The sequence below is a fragment of the Homalodisca vitripennis genome, chromosome 1, assembly GCF_021130785.1.
Source record: "Homalodisca vitripennis isolate AUS2020 chromosome 1, UT_GWSS_2.1, whole genome shotgun sequence".
Lineage (NCBI taxonomy): Eukaryota > Metazoa > Arthropoda > Insecta > Hemiptera > Cicadellidae > Homalodisca > Homalodisca vitripennis.
Genome location: NC_060207.1, coordinates 36,570,635 through 36,593,613, shown reverse-complemented (window position 1 = coordinate 36,593,613; position 22,979 = coordinate 36,570,635). Strand labels below are relative to the sequence as shown.

Here is a 22,979-nt window from a genome sequence, read left to right as displayed (position 1 = left end):
GTTTAACACATTGACTTTGGTGGATGCACACTGATACTATCCCCTCTGCCCTAAAGCCAGTGCATGATTAGTGTGTCACAGAGAAGGTGTTAACAATGTTTCTGTAGCTAGAGATAAATCATAGTTTAACACATTGACTATGGTGGATGCACACTGATACTATCCCCTCTGCCCTAAAGTCAGTGCATGACTAGTGTGTCACAGAGAAGTTGTTAACAATGTTTCTGTAGCTAGAGATAAAAATAAACTTTAGTTACACTACACCATGGTAATGAGACAATATATTATTAAACTTTATAAATACTTATGAACTGAATTTATAATTTCTATATGGGGCAAGCAGTTGTTTAAGACTAACATAGTTTCATTCCCATAGTCGTCTCAGAACACAGCTATCATGACTTGTAATGTGAATTCTGTCCACTGGCTTGCTCACGCATGCACAAAAGATTCAACAAACACCTGCAGATTTGCTCGAACAATGGTAATCTGAGTTCACAAACTTTTCCTTATGTAGGACCTCACATACAAGTTCAAAACAAAGGAGTTACCCTGACTGTACAAAATTCCTTCAAAGTAATTTTAATCTGATGTTTTAAATTAGTTTAGTTTAATTCATTTAAAACCATTACATCTCTGAGGCCTCAACAGTTCAGGTTTCAATTAAAGGAGAGGTTCAACAAAGAGGAATAATTTTCAAATACTCTGTGTATTGTACCTATTTTTGTTGTTGAGGGCCTCCACCTTCTGAGCATTGTCCTGTGCCTCCTGGGTGTGGTTTAGCAGGTCATTGAGCTTCAAGTCCAGCTGGAAGATGCGGTCCCGGAGAGCCTCCAGTGCCTCAGTCATATTATCTGGAGGTCCAGCGAAGATTTTCATTTTTTCCAGCAAATCCGCAGCTTTGTCCCGTCCCTGCTGTGCCTCCAGCTCCATGTTGCTAGAATCGACCTGGGAAATTTCCTCGAGGATACGTTTTGCCTCATCTAGTGCTTGGTCCACCTGAGGACCTGTACAGGACAGTGATGGATGAATGACCATGATAATCATGTTTAAATTCACATTTAATTAAATTTTAAGTTTTCAAGACAGTCAATAGATATCCTTTGTGGTACAAAATGGCATTTGTGTCCGTTTGAAAATTAATAAAGATGTGTGATCTATCTACATGTATAATTTTTCAAATCTATCGATTTAGTTCTTCTTCATTAACTCTTTTGATGCAACAATTTTTTCATAGATATTTGTCTGCCTTCAAGCCATATTTTAGTGAAAAGTAGCCATTTTTAAAAACCTCATAGCATTTTTATTTATTGATGGACATTAATATTTTTATATTGCTTCCTACAGTCTACTTTATTACAAGTAAAAAACAAAATTTTCTAACCATGCATAAGCAACTAAAAAGCCTGAAGAAAAATGTTACTTAACAAAAGACACTTTTAAACTCTCCATGGTTGAAAGTAGACTAAAAAAATATTCAGATTTAAAAAATTATATTTTTATCGTAAAACTCAAAAATAAATGATTATCCAAAGTTCTATTGAATTATTTGGACAAATATCTAAGATAAAAATTAAACAGAGCCTATACTTCAGGTTAAATTATAAAATCACTAGCAGTTACCCACAGTTTCACATGCAATTTCCTACTGAAAAACTGGGACATAGGAGGCACATTTTTTTTAATGTTGTTATTCCTCTCCTGAGAGAAATGCTAGTCACTAAAAGATATACCAAGCTCATGATCCATTTAGGATTAAAATTTTAAAACAGTCTTTATATGCACCTGTTAAATAACTCGAATTTCTCTCCAATATTTTAAGATTTAAAAAAATACAATTGGACTATATTATCCCAATGTGGACAGGAGTCATAAAGTCGAAGTCATTAGCTTTCAGTTAACGCACATATGATGTAATAAATGGTGGCACTCAATGTAGTTTTGAAACGGAAGTAAGCATATTTTAGGTACATATTATTACAGTGTTTATGGTTAAGAACTTCAGATGTTAAGTGAAATTGCGTATGGTTTTTATTTTAGGCTTTGTATGTATATGAGCACTTATGGAACAAATTAATTATATTTCCGATGCCATGATTGAGCTTTCTTTGTTGTCCCGATCAAGAAAATATGTAAGCACATAGTTCTGAATACCATACTTCGGTCCAAAAACAACAACTTATAACATTCTCTATACTTGTAGCCAATGTGACATAGTAATTTTGATATCTGTATTACTCTACTGATCAAGCACGGGTATAGTTATTTTAGCTAAACTTTACAGTCAAAGGTGTATTTTTAATTAAAATTTGAATTCTACTATCTCGATAGTAATCACTGTGCTGAACAGTGATTGCAGAAGCAGTAAATAAAAAAATGTGTTGTTACTTTTAAGCTTGCTCTATGCTTTCAAACTATAAATGTAAAAAAGTAAATTAAATGATGTAAACATACAATTGTTTTGTCAAATTATATATGTTTACAAAGAACAGCTGATTATCTTTTAACAGGCTCTTACACTTAACATAATATGTTTGCTGCAATGCATTTCTTATGAGTATGTCTACAAGTTTTAGAGGCCAATGGGGCGGAGGAATTCTGTGAACTTTTTATGATATTTTAAAATTTATTATACTTAAAAGAATCATAAAAATCGGTCCAACCATTCTCGAGTTATAAATAGTGTATCTAACATGACTTTCTTTTATGTAAATAGATATCACTAAAAGATGCCAAAAGTTTAAAGTTTTGATCTTATTCAATGATTTACAGTTTCTTATGGCCTTTTGTTAAAGTTTTTGTACACAAACATTTGTGCAACAAGTAACACATCATTTATAACCTGTTAGGTATATAATATTTTCCCATAGTTGGGAATGTGCCACTTTCAGTTTAAACATTCAAAAAAGTATTGTAAATATAAAGTAAACACTAAACATTACAACATATAGGTTAACTGCACATGGGCCAATACAGAACTAACAGCTGGCACAGTTTTTGCAATGAAACAGTGACAGTTTTTGATAAATATAAACACTGCAAAACAAATAATAGGTGTTATTCAAGGATGAAAGACAAACCAAAATATCACATACAAAATTTTAAAAACTCAATTATTACCCAAATATTTTGTAATTTTGACTTATATATTTTTAATTTTAGAACGGCTTGTTGTAATAAGTTGAAATTTGATACATAGATTTGTAACCTAAAGGCCTAATTACAGTAAAAATAGTGATTTTTACAAGCTTTATTTTCAAAATGGTGGCTTTCTAAAATATTTAAGCGCAGATATCTTAACAACGACATATGATAAAAATCAGTTATTACATTTTAGTTTGACAATTTAATTGAAAATCCAGTGATACAAAGTTTTAGAAAATCGGTTGAGAAATAAGGAAGATAATTCAATTGATAAAACCCATGTTCTAAACAATATCAACTATCAACTGCCTGTTAGTCACTACAATCAGTTGTTTTAATTTGAGCTAATACAAGTAGTTTAATTTTTTTTTAATGCCAAAGAAAAAGTTATGTAAAACACTAATTCATAAAGATTACTTCAATCTAACACAAATACTGCAACAAAACAATACAGACATTACTTAAGTAACTATTAAGTTTAAAGCATTCTAATAATAAATGCCACAAATTTTGGAGGTTAAAATTAAAGTTCCAAGCCAGTAGGTTAAGTTTTTACAATTTTTCAGTTATCTACCTGAGCCCAGTTCCAGACTGACTGCCAGGTCCTGGATCTCTGTGACAATAGCCTTTGACTGTCGAACAGTGTCCATGATCAGTGCCTCCACCTCTTGAGCCTCCTGCTTCACTTTACCTCCTTCTCTATTTTGGGCATCTTCCTTCTTATACTGGGCCTGAACAAAATCAAAACATCTTGGGATAGCATAATGGAAAACAGCTTGAAGGTTAACAGAAGTACTAAGTACAATGAGACAACTAACATCAACTGCTTAGTAAAATCGATTTAAAAAATTAAACAAGAAAATATACAGGAATTTATGAAATTTCATATATATATGTATACATATTTATTTATTTATCCATATGGTTATAGTTAATGTTACTAACTTTAAAAAACACAAGTTGGCAGTGGCAGACACACGTTACTACTACTATCCGGGTGTCCTAAAGTTGGTGTATGACTCGTACCACATTAAAGGCATTAAAAAGAAATATTTTGTCTTTATTTTATTTCACGACTTACCTGCCTATTGAGGCTGCGAGCCTCGCTTTCGATGTCCTTGACCTTGTTTGTAACCGGAGAGATATCCACTTGGTTGGAAACTAGAGCATCCACGTCAGGTCTGAGTTGATTTACACTGTCGTTGAAGTACTTAAGTCGCTGCGTGGTGAAGTAGCTTGCTGCTACAGTCTGTTTAACAATCAATTAATATTTTATTGTTTGATTGATTAGCGTCTTATTTATCTAAGTAACATTTTAATCCTCCATGCTTAAGGTTCAAAACCTTTCATCGTATCTTAAAGCATACATAAAACTTGTGTTGATTTATTTTTGTCCATAATGTAATTTTAAGGATATCAAAATACACAACAAATTCAAAGTAGAAATAGATGAACTAATAAAGTTCTTTTCCAGTGCCATTATCTTGTAATAAAAATCTGTAAAGACCATATTATCATTTATCTACTAATAGACATGACAATGGTTTATACCCATATCAGTAATACATTTTGTTAATCTTTCTTTACATTGTAAGGTCTGGACACTTGGGCATATGACCTTATCCTGTATCTACAACCAAACACGAATTGGTTTATCTTGAGTACATGTAATATGACAAAAATATGATTTTAAACCTAAAATTCCATTCTAAGTTACATCAATTCTTAAATTGTAGTGGTACAAAATTACATAAATCAGAGCAAGAATCAAAATTAATTTATGTGATTGTTTAAAAACAAAAATATAGTAGTTCATAAAATGGACATTAGCTGACATTATCAGTCTATAAATTCACTCAGTAGAAGTTAAAGATAGTATAGTATCTAAATAAGTCCACTGTCTAAATAAATGGTAAACAACAATGGGAAATGAATGTGTTTACTGCTGATAACACCCTTCAGAAACATGGTAAAACCATGCCACATTGTGCAGAAACCAATTAACAATGTTTGGTGCACTATAGCTTCCCACAATTGTGAAGGTAATGTGTTTACTAATGATAACACCATACCATATTCTCCAGAAACCCATTGAATATGTTTGATGCACTATGGCTTCCCACAATTGTGAAGAGAATATGTTTACTAATGATAACACCATACAATATTCTCCAGAAACCCATTGACAATGTTCGGTGCACTATAGCTTTGTAACAGGTCAAATTACGACATTTGGAATATTCGCGGGGAATTGGCAGACTGTGACGTCAATGAATCGGCAGACTGTGACGTCAGTGAATCACATGTTGTCGGAATTGAGATTTATTTAATAACGAAGAAATTTATTGAACTTTATTCGGGAAAAGATTTGATTAATTAAAATGAAGTAAAACATAACCAAAATTCGTGTTTTACAAAAACATTAAATAGAATTACGCAGAAAAGCCAATTGTGGTATGAATGACTTGTATATTGATGACGTCATAAAGCACATGTTGCTAAAAATTTAAATAAAAAGCTTTGAAAAAATAATAAAAAGAAAATAGAAATACTTAAATTGATTAATTATAGTAAACGTGATAAATTTCGACAATTATAAGAAAGAATCAAATTATATTTATTCGTAAAGACGCTGATTTGAACGAGAGAAGGGATGAGTATTGTTTTGAGTCGGTATCCGTCGTTTTATACGGAGATTCCTTCTTCTACCATCAGACTCGAAGCAAGGAGGTTGTGTTAGTTCTCCTGGGATAGTAATGATCTGTTGTATAGTATATTGAAATTTAATCAAGGATGGGATATTGTTTAGACTTTTAAAATTATCAAAGCACTGCAAGGTGAGTGAAGTTATAATATGTGTTGAGAGTGTGACATTTAATAAATTAATCTCGTGGTCACTTGCTTTGACTTTCTTTAAATATCCCTTTTATAAAAAGTGTGGAGTGATGTTAAATTTTGTAATCATTACTTAATATATTTTGGAACCCTGACATACACACAGACTTGTCTCTGGTGATAACACATTGGCAAGATGGCGACCGATACCATGATGAGGAACATGGTACAACAACGTGCCACTAGTGACGAGGCGCGTACAACTACATGGTGAGTCAATAACTCTAAAGAACTGACTTTCAGCAAATTATCACAACCAACGTGGGGGTGACACACAGCAAATTGGCGTTATAATCTGCCACTCTCATCAAATTGACATCACTTCAAATTTACATTCATCAATTGGCGCTGCAACCGGGGGACATATATCAAAAAGGCGCAGCAACGAGGGCCTTACATCAAATCTGACATACATCAGCTTCCCACAATTTTCTGATGTTATCTATTATCCCCTTCACACTACAAGTTTTTTTTTTAAATTTTAGTAGAAGGTTATACTTTCATTCAAATTAGTTCAATTGGAAAATATATGTATTTTATGACAAGAGTGAATGGCTGAAAATAAAGGGGTTATGATTACTTTCTAAATCAAGATGAGTTAACAGTAATACAAGTCGGTACATTTCTTCTGATTGAGAATTAGAAGGTAGATGTTTAAACATAACTAAGTTCCTACTTTTAACATGTAATATTTCAAGTTAGAAAACAATAAGAATAATAAATACAATATTGGATATTAAAAAATGTTCTTTGAAAGAAAGACTATTTCTTGAAACAAATGTTTAAAATTTTAACCTTACTTTATAAACAAAATAAACCAGGACTTTTCAGATATATATATTACTAATTTAAATTAAATTTTGCATTAATAGCTATATTAGTTTTTTTGCTTATCAAGTATCAGCAAAACAATTGTTAGGTTACTAACCTATATGTTTGCTTATTTTTATTTACATTTATAATATTTAAAAATATTTACTATCTAATTTGGTAGAGTAGCTGTGGATTTATGGTTACAGCAGCTTATTGGATAATGCTAACCTCAAACTCAACACTGATAGGGCTCAGTCTGCGCTCCATCTCATCGGTGACATCAAGCAGAGCGTGGTGACAAGTCTCACATTTGAAACAGCCCTCATCAGGGATAAGCACCCAGCGTGGAGGACAGTGGTCACACTTCTCACCCACCACACCTGGTAGACACTCGCACTGACCCGTCTCTGCGTTACAGCCCACACCAATACTGTACTCAGAGTTGCACCCGCATGCTGCATCAACGAAACAGTGTGAGAGGTCGGAGACACACAAAAGAAGTTAGAACATGAGAGACCATGTTATAAACTCAAACTGGCATTTATTTTATAAAATTTGCTTAATTGTGTAAAGCCACAATCGGATTATTTTGATACAGACTGCTCTAGTTTCTAGTAAGAGTATCATACCAAGAGTTGTGTACACAAAAGTTAATTTATTAGTTTATTTTTTTAATTTAAAAACAATTTTAATTTTAACATAGAAAACTCTTGGTGGGATTAATTAAGTGGATAATTTTATGTTTTTATAAAAAACATATAGATGTCTCTAAGTGTTATACATAAAAACTACAAAAATATGGAAGATTACATAACCAATAAAATTCTTAGTCTTTCTATAAGTACATAACATAATGGTGGTGAATGAGAGAAGAGTGTGGGTACTCACAAACACAACCCTGTGCACTATACTGCCAGTAACCTGAAGAACATCTATCACAGTTGCGACCGACTACACCAGGTTTGCACCGACACTGGCCAGAAATATCGTCACACTGAAGACTCTCAGAGGCCAGCTGGCAGTCACAGGCCTTGCATCCCTATAGAACATAAAAGTTATTGCATATTGTACTTAATAGTAGTATCATTATATAATACAAGAATTGTTGAAAACCTGATACAGTTAAAATTCAAGGGACTCTGAAGTTAAGAATCAGAATCAACTTCTGACATATAGGCTATTATTGTTTGTCTTTGACATTAGAAATACGAAATCGGACCAAACTGGAGTCATTACTGCATGTGCTGATGTCGTATTTTTCCATTGAAGAGATATAAGTAATAACAGATCTGTAAGGGTTGTGTTTGGGATTTATAGCCCACAACAAATTGCTATATCTAACAAGTAACAGTTAGAGGTGTTTTAATATCTAAAGTTTTAAATTGAATAGGAATATTCTTTCCTATTGAGATGCAATTGGTTGTATTTTATTATTCAAATGAAATTAAATAAATACAGGAAAAATTACTAACACTGAATGCAAACCCAAACAAACAAAGTGAATTATATCAGTCTAACTTACACTGATAAGGAAGAAACCTTACATAAGGAAAATAAATGTATCTGTCTTGGTGTTAATTAGATGTCAACCGAGAATTGATAACAATTAGTTTTCAGTGTTTGATTCTCTTATTGGTGAATCTCTTCAAAGTTAATATAATTTAATAACACACAAGTTTCTTCACAAATGTATTACTAGTGTTGAAACAACACATTTCATTGAACAACATCCAGGAGATGTAGCCCTTTAAGTGCTATCTATATTACTTTAAAGTGCTGGTCCATGTTTATGATATGGTTATTTAAAAGATTATTTTCTAAAAAAATATGTATAATAATAACATTTTTTGAAAGATACGTGATCTAGGAAATATATATGTTGTAAAAACTTATATGATGTTATATTACTGTAATTATAAATCATTTTGCACAATTTTGCATGCTGCAATCCAAATCAATGAAGAATTAATGAATTGTAACTTTTTAAAACAAAGATATATTTAATGTTGGTTGAGTTAGCTTACATATTGGTTCAGCAAACATTTTGCTTACGTATTAGGAGAAAGCAGGGATATCACAAAAATGTATAGAGATAGAACCAGAGCAACTATAAGAAAGCAAAGGGAGACAGCTGAGCTCTAGAAAACATTAAAAAAAAAATACTATATGGGCATTACAAACTATATGATCTGCAACTTAACAGTAGTTATAACCTGAGACAGAATTTAGTGAGGAAAAGTTTATTAAAACCACTGTGAGCACAAAAGGTTAAATACTTTAAGTAAAACTAAAATTTAAGTACTATTATGTATGGGTAATTTATTCTAAAACAATTTTGTTAGCAATTCAATATCCCTAATATTAATTAAATGAATACTATTTTACAAGTTATAACAAATTATTTGGGTATCATGAATAAACAATCCTAGCTGTGTGTAGAACATCAACACTTAAATCAGACCTTATTGAAGGACTCTGCTGTTTATTCCTGGATTAACATGAATTATTCCGTTGTATGTGTTTTATTTTAAGTATTTTTTTATTATAAGTATGCAGTTTATTTTTGACAATGGAAGGATTGTGAAGGAAACAGAATTTTTCCAGACATTTGTTATCGTTCAGTGTTTTATTTTGTGTTACATATCTCAGCATAAAGTTAGTATACTACAGTTATAAGTTGTAAATCTTTTTTTAAATTCATAAAATTCCCGCACAGATTACCTGACATGTGGAGAAACCATAATGCTTGTCCTCACAGCGGTCACATTTCTCCCCGACCACGTTGGGCAGACACTGACAGCGTCCAGTCCCATGGTCACACTCGCCTGTGCCACACCGGTCACACACACAACCTGCCACACACCACAATACATGGTTTATCAACTTAAACACTTTTTGATCACCAGTTGACAAAAACTATAACAATTTTACTTTACTTTGTGCCCTGTCTAATTTTGTGATTTATTTTCTAACTAAAAGTGTTTATTTTGGCTAGAGTATTGAATTAATGGAAGGCTCTATAATTACATTGACCGTAAAAAATATCCAATAAAAATTTCAGAAAGAGGTTTTTAAATTGAATTTAGGAATTGCTGAGCCCTCAATTATTTAAAAATTCTTTTCCTTACTTTGTTTTGGCACAATTTAGTTTCTGCATATCTATATATAGAAGGTGGGCAGACATCATTGAATTATAACTCGATCAACATATTTTCAACAGTGTGCTATATTGTTATCATGTAGTTGAGTTTGGATTAATAAAGTATGTAAATTTTAAATCAAGATTAAACCAAAATTATAGTTTTATTAGTACTAAAAGGGATTTGTTTTTGTTTTGATTTCTTTCATGGGATAACAAGAGAGAGTAAACATTACATAAGAGACTACTTAAGATGTAACAGACAGCAAATATTTTAACTAAAACTATTATTAAGAATAAATCATTCTCACTTTATAGTTTATATGAATTCAATACTATAATTAAATATACAAACTATTTTAATAAAGCTAGACTGTAATGTTAGAAGAATTAAAATGAGAAATTAAGAATCCTACAGAAAAGCAATCCTCATTAGTTAACTAATAATTAAAAACTCTTAATTAACACTTTTAATATTTTAATGAAATAAACTTGGAAAAATATTACTTACTATTTATGAATACTTAGCTCCTTAAATCATATAACCAAGTCTTTTTTATTTGATGAAACAATAACAAAAACTGTTTATGAATATATAATTAGGCAAGAAATTCCCAATAAAAATGGATTAATGAATCCTGCTATATGAATCTAGTTTTTAGCCCATAATCGGAAATATAAATAATATATACCAAATATATATGATGAAACATAGATAGTTTAGTATATGTTAATAGACACTCACTCTGACAATCACGCAACTTGGCATCGCCATAGTAGCCAGGACGACAAATCTCGCACAGACTGCCAAAGGTATTATGCAGGCAGCGGGTACAGTTGCCAGTGATGGTATCACAGGACTTTGGATCAGTTGGGTCAATATTGCCAGAGCATTCGCATGGCTTGCAGTAGTCACCTGCTCATCAAAAGCTTTTGTTAGAATTCATTCTCAACATTTCAGATTAGAAAATCCAAACAGATGTCCAAACAGCATGTAGCTGTCATTACATCCAGAACAAATGTACATGTCTTTTACCACAATAAAGATGTTTTTATAAATAATAATATTGTTATCTAAATATCCTTTGATAAAATAATGTGCTTGTCAAGATCTTTGGTCTTTTTTACACATGATTTATTGCTTGAGTTTCATACAGGAGCTACAGTCAAATACTAAATAACTACAATCGTGTTTTTTTAGGTAGATATAATCGATATACCATAAATTCTAAGTCTCCAATATAACTTTATTGGTTATGGAACATATTTTTTATGTTAAATATATAGCTCTTTAAGATAACTTCCCAGTACATGAAACATATTTTTTATCACTTTAGGTGGAATTACAAGCAATTTTGCAATCATATTTTAATAAAAACTGAAGATTAAAATGTAAAAATTTTAAAATATGTATGTGAGATAAGTTTAGGAAGCAACATTTTTCTATTCATTTATGACATAAAATTATACTTTTTAATTGAATGTAATTTTTAAAAATGACACGATTTTTATATTTTTTACGTAAAAAAGTACATTTTGTACAAATAAAAACATGTTACTCCCTGAAGCTATAACTCATGTACATACTAAAAAGATTTTATTTGGCTTTTTTATTTGGACCTGATTATGAAAATGACTACATTTCCTACTTTAAATTCTGTAATTAAATAATGTGGGGTCATGAAAAAATTATTTTCTACATTTCCTGTATTCAGGGAAGTTATCTTAAAAGACTATGAGAATTTGATGTAAAAGACTATTTTACAAACCCAAAATCAATTCCACCACCTTAAGGAAGAGTATGAGGCATGACAATACTTGTTGGAGATGGAGCTTGTATTAGCTACTTTTTTATTTATTTACATTTAAACACATAAACCAATATTTAAAACTTTTATTTTTGTGAGGCCTTTTCACAGCAAGGCTATCTTCGTCAGACACATCACACACAAAAATGAGTTTTAAATGTTGGTTTATGTGTTTAAATGTAAATAAATGACAATACTTGCCTGGCTGCTCTGGTCTGCCGTAGAAACCAGTTGCACAGGAGTCACAACGGGGTCCGAAGTATCCAGGAATACACTCACAACTGATCTTGTCCCCTTCATCATTCAGCTCACAGGATGTTGCAAAACTGCTCGTTTGCAAAACATTGACATTAGTAATTGTGGAAATTTATAATTAGCCTAATTCATTTAACAATGTTTTTATAATTAAACAAAAATAATGGAAATGTGTAAAAGTTAAAACAAGAACACTCTCTAAAAAAATATCTGTACGGTTATGAATTTGATGCTTGTTTGCATCCTTGCTTTCTGGAATACACATAGTATCATTTTATTCAGAATAAGAAAAACAATATCTAATCTAAAAGCAGCAAATTTAAATATTAGGTGTAGATACATTTAAAAGAAAGTGAATAGATCATGCGACAGTCACAACTTTTGAAACAAACACATTTAGCAATTTCGTAATGACTTCTTCAGAGCAAACGAGAGCTATGCACTCACAGTCAACAATCAATGCAACAAGTAACAGTAACTTCGTTGCTCTAGACTTTCTACCAACAATGTAAAATGTTCACTAGCTCTAAACTCAGAAGGATAAAAATTGCAGTTGGCCTACATTTTACACACCTTTAAATTTGATGTATGCAATAATTTAGTGGAAACTCAACTTATGTGGTTGTGCAACAATTAGTAACAACTCATTGGCTTGATTGGGCTTCTTCTGCTCTGAAGAAGTTGAAATATTGTGTTTTATGTGGTTATTTTAATTTTGGATGTAACTGATGTAATTCATACAAATCTTGTCAGATTCTTCAATTCCTTTCCAATTTTCTAATCTGGAAGAAACTTTAAAATACAAATTAAACTAATTGTGGTGTAATATAAAACCTCTTTCTTAACAGTTACATTTTTTTAATTTGCATTCTTTATTAACAAAGACTTATTTTAGGGTCTACCCTTAACACTTTGTGACAACTGGACTTTACTTGAAGTTACAATAAAATATTCTGTTTTGAGCTGTAAAATACCGGTATTACGAACAACCTTTCCAGATCCAACATGCAATTGAAACCCCTATGTATATATGTGTTTATTTACTTTAATACATGTATATAATATCATGTAATTGAAATAATAAAGCCACTATGTTTGTATTCATAGTACGCCAATCCAGCATCCTAGCTGTTGTACCCCTTCTATATCTAACTAGCTATCATTATCCATCCATCGTCTTAAACATTCGTGGATTTGTGTAGATATATGTGTTTCTACCTTATCTCCTATGATCAGATGTTTTATCTACATACTAATTGTGAGAGGACATTGGAATATGTCCAATATTAGAATTTAAAACTTAAAAAAAACTTCATTCTGTAAGTTATTAGAATTAGTTTTAAGAATGAACCTTAAAATAATTCAAAAATGAACTCTTACTTGTTTGAGGGAATGGGTAAGGGACAGGCACAGATAAGACAGTCATAGGGAGTCCCTGTAGTCGCATTGCCATGGTAGCCAACCTCACACTTCTCACAGTGTTCCCCAGTTGTGTTATGTTTGCAATTCTGTAACATAAACAACAAATAATAAACTCTGCTCTTGCACTGGTATCGATCATAATAAAACGCAAAAATATATGTTTGACTGACCAAGCACAATCCTGTGATCTTGTCGCAAGTGGTGGCATGGCCGTTGCACTGACAAGGAACACAGAAACCTCCGTAGGGACCTGTGGCAGCACGATAGTAACCATCTGCGCACTCTTCGCACGATAACCCCTGGTAAGCAGGAGGACACGAACATTTCTCTACTGCCAATGCAAATCCGGACTCTGGATTGTATTGATCTGATGCAGAATCCAGACTGAATCTCATTAATCTGTGAAGTGGAGAGACACTGATTAGTTATCAGTATTATCTTTAAAATTAAATGAATAATAAACTAAAATGATAAATACTTAAGTGGTGACGTAGTGGTTTTTTTTTGTCATTGTCTGCAAAGGTACAATGACAAAAAAACAACATCATAGCTGCTACCTGTACTCTGAGATAGCTGTATGACCACAACCCGTTTCATAGTTGAGCTTATAAGTGTTTAATCTGACAGACCTCTGTAATCCTAGATAAAAAAAATATTTACTTCAAGGAAATATTATGTAACTCAATACAACATCAAAGACTTAAATATTTCAAGTTCAGAATAAAAGTTTTTAAAAGTGTTGTAATAATGCAATTTAACAAATTGAGATGGTAATCTAATGATAAAACAAAGTCTCAATAAAAAAGAGAGAGTATTTATTGTTAGTGTTATACCTTGTGGTAACACTGTCCTCCCAGTATGTGGCTCGGATGTAAATGCCTTGTACTCTCTCCAGCACCTGCATGATCTGCTCCCTTGTTGTCTGCAGGCCAGACGGCAACACAAAGTTGCTCTCCACGATGTCTAGGGTGGCTGCATAGGTCTCAGTGGCTGCCGGTTGTTCCAGTGAGTAGTACAGGAGGTAGATGTCTGCTCCATGGATAATTACATCAGGTCCTTCCATTGCCCTTCCTGTCAACAGAGTCATGGCACAACTAAATTTTCTGCTCTACATTTCAGACAACATATATTTAGGAACAATAGTTTAAGTTACTTTATCTAGTATCTAGTTACTCTAAATCATTTAATTTATTCTAGGAATTTCATGGTTCTTATACAATGTAACAGTAAACTTTATTATTTCACATACTTATCAACAAAGAAAACAATTATTTTGCTTCAAAACAGTTACCCATATTAAAGTTAAATTTGAAATTATTGAAAGCCTTACAAATACTAATCAATTTATAGCCAAGCAAAATATACATAGTCATCTTCAATAATCTAAGATGACTAGGTAAATTGACAGTAGGTTAGAATAATTTCTGGTTTATTTAAAGTTCCTAAACATTGAACACTATATTATTATTACAATTTGAACTATAATAACAATATTAAGATGAAAAAATTATACTTTGTACGAGAAACTTCTTGATTTAAACCTTAAAGTTGGTTAAAAAAAGTTTTGAACAGAAGCATAGTGATTGTGTTAAAAAAATATTATGTTAGTCACTAGAAACAAGAGTATTCTTAATTTTAATTTATTTTACAGGATACAGATATTGTAAAAAATAGGAAATTAATAAAGCAAATACTTAAAAATCACAGTTATACATTTTAAAAGTTTAATTATTTCATTAGTATTTACGTTATAGTACTACTCAATCTATTTTTTTATAACTGCTTTATAGTATACCCCATTCTTATTAAAACCGACCAAAGAATAATAATTATACTATAGCGGCTTTTCTAAACTATACAATTTGTTCAATAACTGTATTTTTATACAAGTGCACAATCCAAAAAAGTATTTTGTTAATAAGATATTTTGTGAGCTTTTCATAAGTTACATATTTTGTCAATAACAAGGCTAAAAACTTTTATACACAAAATAGCTCTAATTTATCATTATCTTACAATAAATGTATCACTATTAAAGTTCAGATTGTTCTTAACATGCTTTTTAAAACTGTTACCTGCAATAGTAATATAAGTGTTAGCATTATTGAATATTTTATGAAGTTGAATAGCAAATATGAAAATAATGTGTGCTAGTTATCGCTAGAATTTATGTTACCAAAAGTAAATAAGCTGAAAATCTTTGGATGCAACACAAAATTTCCTCATAATATTTAATAGTTTTTCAAAATGTCATCATAGCTGCCTGAAAACATGATTATTTGTGTTAGTTGTTTGCTAGATATTATCCTTGACTTATCACAGTGTCCAGGCATGTGAAATATGGAATAGTTGAGAGCCCCACCATAAGAGGTAAGCCTCTTGCCCAGATATGGTGAAGGTGAGGGGAAATAGAATGTTATATTGTGGAATACTTTGTTATCTTCACTTACCAAAGGGTCCAGGTGTGTAGAATATGGAGTAGTTGAGAGCCCCACCATAAGAAGTAAGCCTCTTGCCCAGATATGCCGAAGGGGCAGAGAAATAGACTGTTCTATTGCGGAATACTTCGTTAGTCAAGTCAGCTCCAAGGTTCTCAGAACTGATCATCTCCACATTGACATTAGTGTCTTCCAGTGTTATCACCTTTCCCAGTGTGGCCACACTCAGCTTCCACCCTTCAGCCTCTACTATCTACAAGATAAAATATTCAATTTCACTTTATCCCTGGAAGGTTTACTTCTAGCTGGTTTATATCTGCCAGAAAAACTAAACATGTACTGGATACAGCAAAAACTGATGTGTTACTTAAAATTGGACAATCTAATAGATATCCAGGTGCAATACATTACCAACTGCAAATATCAATATATTATGGTAAAAAGGGCTGCTCGATAGGTACAGTTTACTGTAGAGAGGATGGTTGTTGGAGTGGGTAGAGCTCCCTTAATATTAAAGGTGTATTAAGCCTAAAAATGAGGGTGTATTGTTTCCATACCCTTTTTGACTGGAAGTTGCTGGAGCAGAGCTAGTCTTCCCTTATTCTAAGATGACATAAACATATCCTGAATATCCTGTCATTCCAGAAGCAAGCACAAAGGTCCTTTTAGGACTAAGTACAATTAGAGGTTTCTTAGCTTCTTGTTCTAAGTGAACATAACAAAGAACCGTTGTTAATTTATGGCTTATACCATAGGTTTCACACATTAGTCTAGGATGACAAACTGGCCGTACTGCAGCAGTTTCACAAGAAAGTTATGATTTGGTACACCTGTGTGATCAAGCAATTTAAGATACTACTTCCAGTATTTTGTTTTCTCACTATACAGCGAATATTTCATTACATTTTTGGTTTTTTATTAAGCTGACAACCAAATCCAAACATAAATTTATTAAGTTTTAAAAATAGGAGTTCTAATACTAAACTAAATATTGTGCCACACGTATCAGTTGCATGTATACAGTATGCCCCCCCCCAGTCTTTTGTTAAAAGCTTGCTGTTATTTTATGTGGTGACCAACCACTACTACCACTGTTCCATTGTTTGAACTATTCTCTACCAAGTTTTACAAAGCAAATGGCACATTTAGACAAATTTTCTTTCACCAATTACTGATTTAGTAAACTATACATTGGCACATTCCTTACCTAAACTGTAGATGATATTACTTGTTATGTGTATTTTGGTACATAGTTAGCAGTCATAAAACTACTAAATCAATATTTTTAAAAGCAATATTTGTATGGTGAAGCTCATCCTATTAGTTTTAAATGATGCACTGCTGGTAGTATCCTTGAAATTAACACTGTTTGTACCTCCCACATTAACCAAAACATCGTAAAAGTTAAATGGTTCATGGACTGTTACCTACATTGAGAAAGAACAAATTCTCTTTTATGGTTGGTAGCACTACTGGTGAAAGCCCCAAGCCATTTGCTACTTTTTTTTCATTATTGCAGCGGCAAAAATTTTGATATTGCCATTATTGCATCAGTAAAAGCAGTTATGTTGACATGTTGCTTTAAAAAAATAATCAACAAATTCCAAAAGTACACACATACACCCATCTTTTTACTGCAGTAAGAAAACAAATCATTGTAGTATTTTAGCATTAGCACTTTTACCAGCAGTCTCAACCACAGCAACACAGCAAGAACCCTCCTTTTCATGAGCCTGTGCTTGAATACAGGTAACAAAATCAAAATATTTATGACTTATACTTTGTAAGAGTTTTGGTTTCAGCTTCAATTTCCTTACATTCTACAAACAAAAAAGTAATTTAATGCTATGCGTTGCTGCATATTTTATTATATAACAATAACAACACATTTTTTATTTTAATGAAATGACACCCACCTTATCTTTATAAAGTGAAGAACCAATGCATAAGGTAGTTTTTCCAAAACAGAAACATCGTGTACACCCTTCCTCATTCTTTTCTTGGATGTTGAAAGTCCCATCTTTGCACAGATCACATGCTTGCCCGTAAACATTTACTTTACAGAAACATTCTGCGGAATCCTGCAACAATAACATGCATTTGTAAAACATTTCATTAGTTAATTTCGCCATATTACATGATAATCTTACTAATATTAAAGATAATAAATACACTATTAAATGATTATGCACCAGTATGATGTGCTTATATTTAATTTTAAAAGTGCAGTGTGTGTACCTGATCACAAATCTCTTGAGTTGTTCCACGTAGGTCGCAGTCACAGGTCTGACAATAGGGAAATTGCCAGTGGCCTGACTGGCACCGGTCACAAGTACGGCCCACCACATTAGGTTTGCAGCTATAGCAAAAATTATAAATATTTACATACAAAAATTAGTATGAAAAAATATATTCATTTTAATACATTAATACTTTCTCAATAATGTTATTAACATTAATTTTTTTTTGCTATTGAATTATAAAAATTAAACAGTAGTAAATTTTATGTCATTGACAAAAGTTAATCTTGGAAAATTATAAATGACTCTCAAAGTTTGCTCATTCTTAACAGTTAAAATGGAATATTTATATTAGAAAATAAAATTTGATAACAGATCGTTATAAAGAATTAATCTTAATTCAGCAGTAAGATACTATGAGAGAAAGGATTAGAAAGTTTGAAGTATCTTGATCAAAATTGACACAGACTTGAATCGATGGTACTTAATTGGTTTGATTAGAGGCTATTGGAGTTAATATTTGGCCATACTTAACTTTTAATGTAATTTAATAATTAATCTTTGTACAGTTAGGAAGGAGGAGACAGACAAACCTCGCCTAAAAAACTGAACTGGGACAAAAACTCTTCACAAGAACAAGGGACCAATCTTGGACAAAAGATGGCCCTTTAACCTCCTTACACAGCAAAGAAGTTAGCATCTGGGGAGACGTTAGAGGAGTTCTTTCTGAAAAATATTGAGGATGCTTTAATCGTTCAGAAATGATTCCTCTCTTATACCTACGAAGAGATTTTCCTGGGCTATCAATTCAAACATGGAAGATGTGTCAACTACAAGAAATCCCAGCCTCAAGGATCAAGAAAACAAAATCTCTGTTTGCCAACGGTCCAATGACTCTGAACTCAGGCAAGATATCCCACGATCTGATGAAACTTCCACCCAAACCCTAGTACACACCACCCCTTATAAAACCAATCGAGTCCCACAACAATTCAGCATTTTTTAGACCCCATTCAGAGAAAAAAAAAACTCGAGACAAAACGTTTGTAAACTCAACTTGGGCCACAACAGTCTTTTCATCACGGCAGAATACAGTAGTCTTTCATCAAAATGTTGACAGACTTGGTAATAAAATTGAACAGATTGAACCTTCTCTTAGACTTGGATAAACCCGACTATGTTGTACTCACAGAACATGGGCTGAAATCTGACTACTCTGGAAAACGTGTGCCTGCTAAATTACATTTTGGTTGCTGCATACTGCAGAGAGAAAATCACCTGAAAGGGGGTGTGGCCATATACAAAAGCAAAAATATGGCTAATGAGGCAGAATTTTTCGACTTAAGAAGCCATTGTGAAGAGCTCCGTTGCGAAATGTGTATGGTAAAGGTAACTTTGGATAGGAGAAGACATCTTTACATACTTGGAATTTACCGTCCCCCGAATGCTTCTCTTGACATCTCATTGTTTGCACTTAGCTGATGCACTAGAGAAAATACCCACAAACAACAGTAGGATCTGCATTTTTGGAGACTTCAACATCAACAACTTAACAACTTCAAGAGAGAATACGGCTCTATGTGAAATGCTTTGCTTTCTCTGAATATCTCAAGATTACCACTACCCCCTACCAGAATAACTAGTACCTCTGCCACCTCCATCGATCTTGTATGCACCAACCTAAAGCCTCATGAAGTAAAAGAGTTCAAGTAACAAATACAGGCATTTCTGATCATACTGGACAGCTGTGTTTCTTGGAAGTTCCATCTCGCCTTAAAAAGTCTTCAACCTCAATTAGAAGGCACTTAAATGAAGACAACCTTTCACATCTGAAAAGCCTGCTTGCACTGCAATCATTGGGAAAGAGTCTACCAAGAAAACAGTGCAGAACGTGCCCTACTCTAACTTTATAGCCACATTTTCAGCTGCTCTGGACATTGCCTGTCCTCTTAAGACGTCTCGAAGAAAACCAACCAGAACCAAGCCTCAAGTAACCTACCATCCAGATGCTATAGAGCTCAGGAAAAGCTTCATTGAGGCTCAAGAAAGCTTTATGTCAAGCGGAAGAGAAGAGGAGAAAAGTAATTGCCTTTCAAAGGAAGAAAGGATTACGACCTGAAACTGAGGACTTTAAGACAAGAGGCAAATGAGACCTTCATCACTAGATCCGACAACAAATCAAAAGCCATCTGGAGCATCATCAACCACGAGAGATCATCCTCTACGGAAACCCCAGTGACCACTTGGCGGCTGGAAATTTCAGGAGAGGTGGACAGTGACTTGACAAAGTAACTGAACACTTCAATACATTTTTTGCCACTGCTGCTGAGAATTTGTTACTCAATACTAACACTCGAAGATCACATGTTGCTCAGCTGAATAACTCTTTTCAAGGAGAAACACTTGCCAACTGGCCGCTTGCGTCACATGAGGAGGTCTTAAATATTGTTTCTTCGCTGAAATCAACATCGTCTGCAGGGGTTGATGGTATTAACTCTAAGATGATAAAGTTTTGTATTAATGAGATTAGCAAGCCTCTTACCAACATCATTAATAAGTCTCTGTCTCAGGGCTAATTTCCTACAAAATTAAAAACATCTAAAGTGTATCCTCTCCACAAAAATGGAAGCAAAACAGGAGGTTATCAAAATTACAGACCTATATCTCTTGTTCCAAACTATTTCTAAAATTATTGAAAAAATAGTATTGGTAAGGCTCTTGGATCACTTAAATATCAACAACCTTCTACCTGAAAGACAACACGGTTTCATATCCGAAAATCAACCACAAGTTCACTAATTGACCTAGTAGAACAAATTATAGACAACCTTGAGAAAGGAATCACTGTTACAAGTGTTTTTCTTGACCTCAGCAAAGCGTTTGACTCCCTAGGCCACAGATTAATAATTCAAAAGATCGAATCTCTGGCTTTGAGGGAAGCACACTGAGGTGGTTTCAAAGTTATCTCAGCGAGAGATGCCAGATAGTCGAGATAAAACAAGTGCAGTGTGGATTTGAGAGAACTGTAAGGTCCAAACCACAAATGGTCAAACGAGGTGTCTCTCAAGGTTTCGGTTTTGGGCCCGGTTTTTGTTTGTACTTTTCACTTCAGATTTGCCAAAATACCTTGAAAATCAATGTTATCCAATCATGTTTGCTGACGACACTGTCCTGTTGACTGGCAGTAACTCTTCTGAGCTCTTAGATATTAACACCTATATTTCATGTGAGCATGGCACAACAGTATTGTGATAGCAATGATCTTTGTTTTTAACTCCTCTAAGACAAAACTCCTAGCACTGGGAAGGCTGAAAGATGAGTTGACTGAGCCTCCAGACTTACAAAGGGTTGGGACAACCAAACATTTGGGTGTTATACTGGACGAATGTCTTTCCTGGAAAGATCATGTAGATCAGTTATGCTCTAGACTCAATTCTGCAGTTTTTTGCATTGAAGAGAATCAAGGCAGTAGCCACATCAACTGCAACAAAAACTGCATATCATGCCATCTTTGAATCCCACCTTCGTTATGGAATAATCCTCTGGGGAGGCTCTACAATGGACAACCTTGAACGAGTCCTTATTGCGCAGAAGCGTGCTGTTCGGGTCATGGTTGGTCTTCAACCTCGGGATAGCTATAGAGAAGCCTTCAAGTCTCTTGGAATTCTCACAGTGGTGTCCATCTTACATCATCGAGGTCATCACAATCACGCAGCCTCATGTGGGAACTTTGCCCAGAATGAGTGCTGTCCATGATCATCACACGCGACATGGTAATGACTTCTCCCTACCGATACACAGGACAGCACTTTTCTCCAAGAAACCTTGCTACGCTGGGGCAAAGCTGTTCAACTTACTTCCTCAAGACTTCAAAAATTGTGACTCCAAAACCTTAAAAAAGAAGACTGCTAAATTGGCTCAAAGACAGATCCATCTACACCCTTGACGAGTTCAAGACTTCAATAAACAATTTTCATTAAAACATGACATGTAATGTAAATTATTTTATATTGTAATACTTTGACACCTATTCTTTTCTTGATGAAATTGAATAAAGTTTTCTGATTTCTGATTTCTGAAGAAGAAGACAGGGATGTTCAGAAGAAGTTAAAGATGCTCGTTGTCAAGAAATCATTTAAAGTGTTCATGAACTTGACAGTCATTAGAGATATGTTTCTTTTATATTTTTTTAAATGTAAATTTAAGTTATAAAAATTGACCAGAGTTATGATTTTTTTCATTATCATAGATAAATTGCTGTAAATTGCATTTAACTTCACATGCAATATTTGTTTATGGCAATTCTGGTTGTTCTGATTCTGAAGAGCATTACAGTTAAATAATATATTATCTTAGTAATAATGTTTTGAAAATAATTAAAAATTACTAGTATTTGTAATTAACCACTTATTTTAAGGGCAGCAGTCTAAAGAGTGTTAACACACATATAAATTATGTAATGGTTAACAAAGAAAAATATTCCTAGTTTGAGTAAAACACAATTTTTTTAAAGTATATTTTATTGATTAAGTACTCACGGACAAGAGCCAGTGAGAGTGTCACACTGTAGATTACCCTCCACACCCAGCGGATTACAGTTGCACGCCTCACAACCAATTATGGGATCGTAACCGTACGTGTATTCCTCGCATTGATCACACAGCTCTCCAGTTACTCGTGGTGGACACACGCACTCTCCTGTACAAACATACAATACATATGGACACTGAGACCACCTAATACTGAAGTAATTGACCTTTGGAACCTTCTTTTATTTGATAAAGTTGTTGTTTGGAAACTACATGTTCCACTGAATAAAGATAAT

The 22,979-nt window shown here is 33.1% G+C and overlaps 1 protein-coding gene across 1 annotated transcript in view; it reads right to left on the bottom strand.

Annotated features, from left to right (window-relative positions):
* Positions 1 to 22,979, bottom strand: part of LOC124359818 (laminin subunit alpha) — a 139,550-nt gene that overhangs the window by 51,059 nt on the left and 65,512 nt on the right. The window contains exons 24-38 of the mRNA XM_046812876.1: positions 22,693 to 22,852; positions 18,153 to 18,273; positions 17,831 to 17,995; positions 15,927 to 16,167; positions 14,310 to 14,547; positions 13,647 to 13,875; positions 13,435 to 13,562; positions 12,001 to 12,125; positions 10,737 to 10,907; positions 9,574 to 9,704; positions 7,741 to 7,891; positions 7,081 to 7,307; positions 4,226 to 4,393; positions 3,719 to 3,875; positions 719 to 1,007 (exon numbers count right to left, since the gene is read on the bottom strand). Of these exons, the coding sequence (XP_046668832.1) occupies positions 719 to 1,007; positions 3,719 to 3,875; positions 4,226 to 4,393; positions 7,081 to 7,307; positions 7,741 to 7,891; positions 9,574 to 9,704; positions 10,737 to 10,907; positions 12,001 to 12,125; positions 13,435 to 13,562; positions 13,647 to 13,875; positions 14,310 to 14,547; positions 15,927 to 16,167; positions 17,831 to 17,995; positions 18,153 to 18,273; positions 22,693 to 22,852 (2,701 nt within the window). The remainder of the gene's footprint in view (positions 1 to 718; positions 1,008 to 3,718; positions 3,876 to 4,225; positions 4,394 to 7,080; positions 7,308 to 7,740; positions 7,892 to 9,573; positions 9,705 to 10,736; positions 10,908 to 12,000; positions 12,126 to 13,434; positions 13,563 to 13,646; positions 13,876 to 14,309; positions 14,548 to 15,926; positions 16,168 to 17,830; positions 17,996 to 18,152; positions 18,274 to 22,692; positions 22,853 to 22,979) is intronic.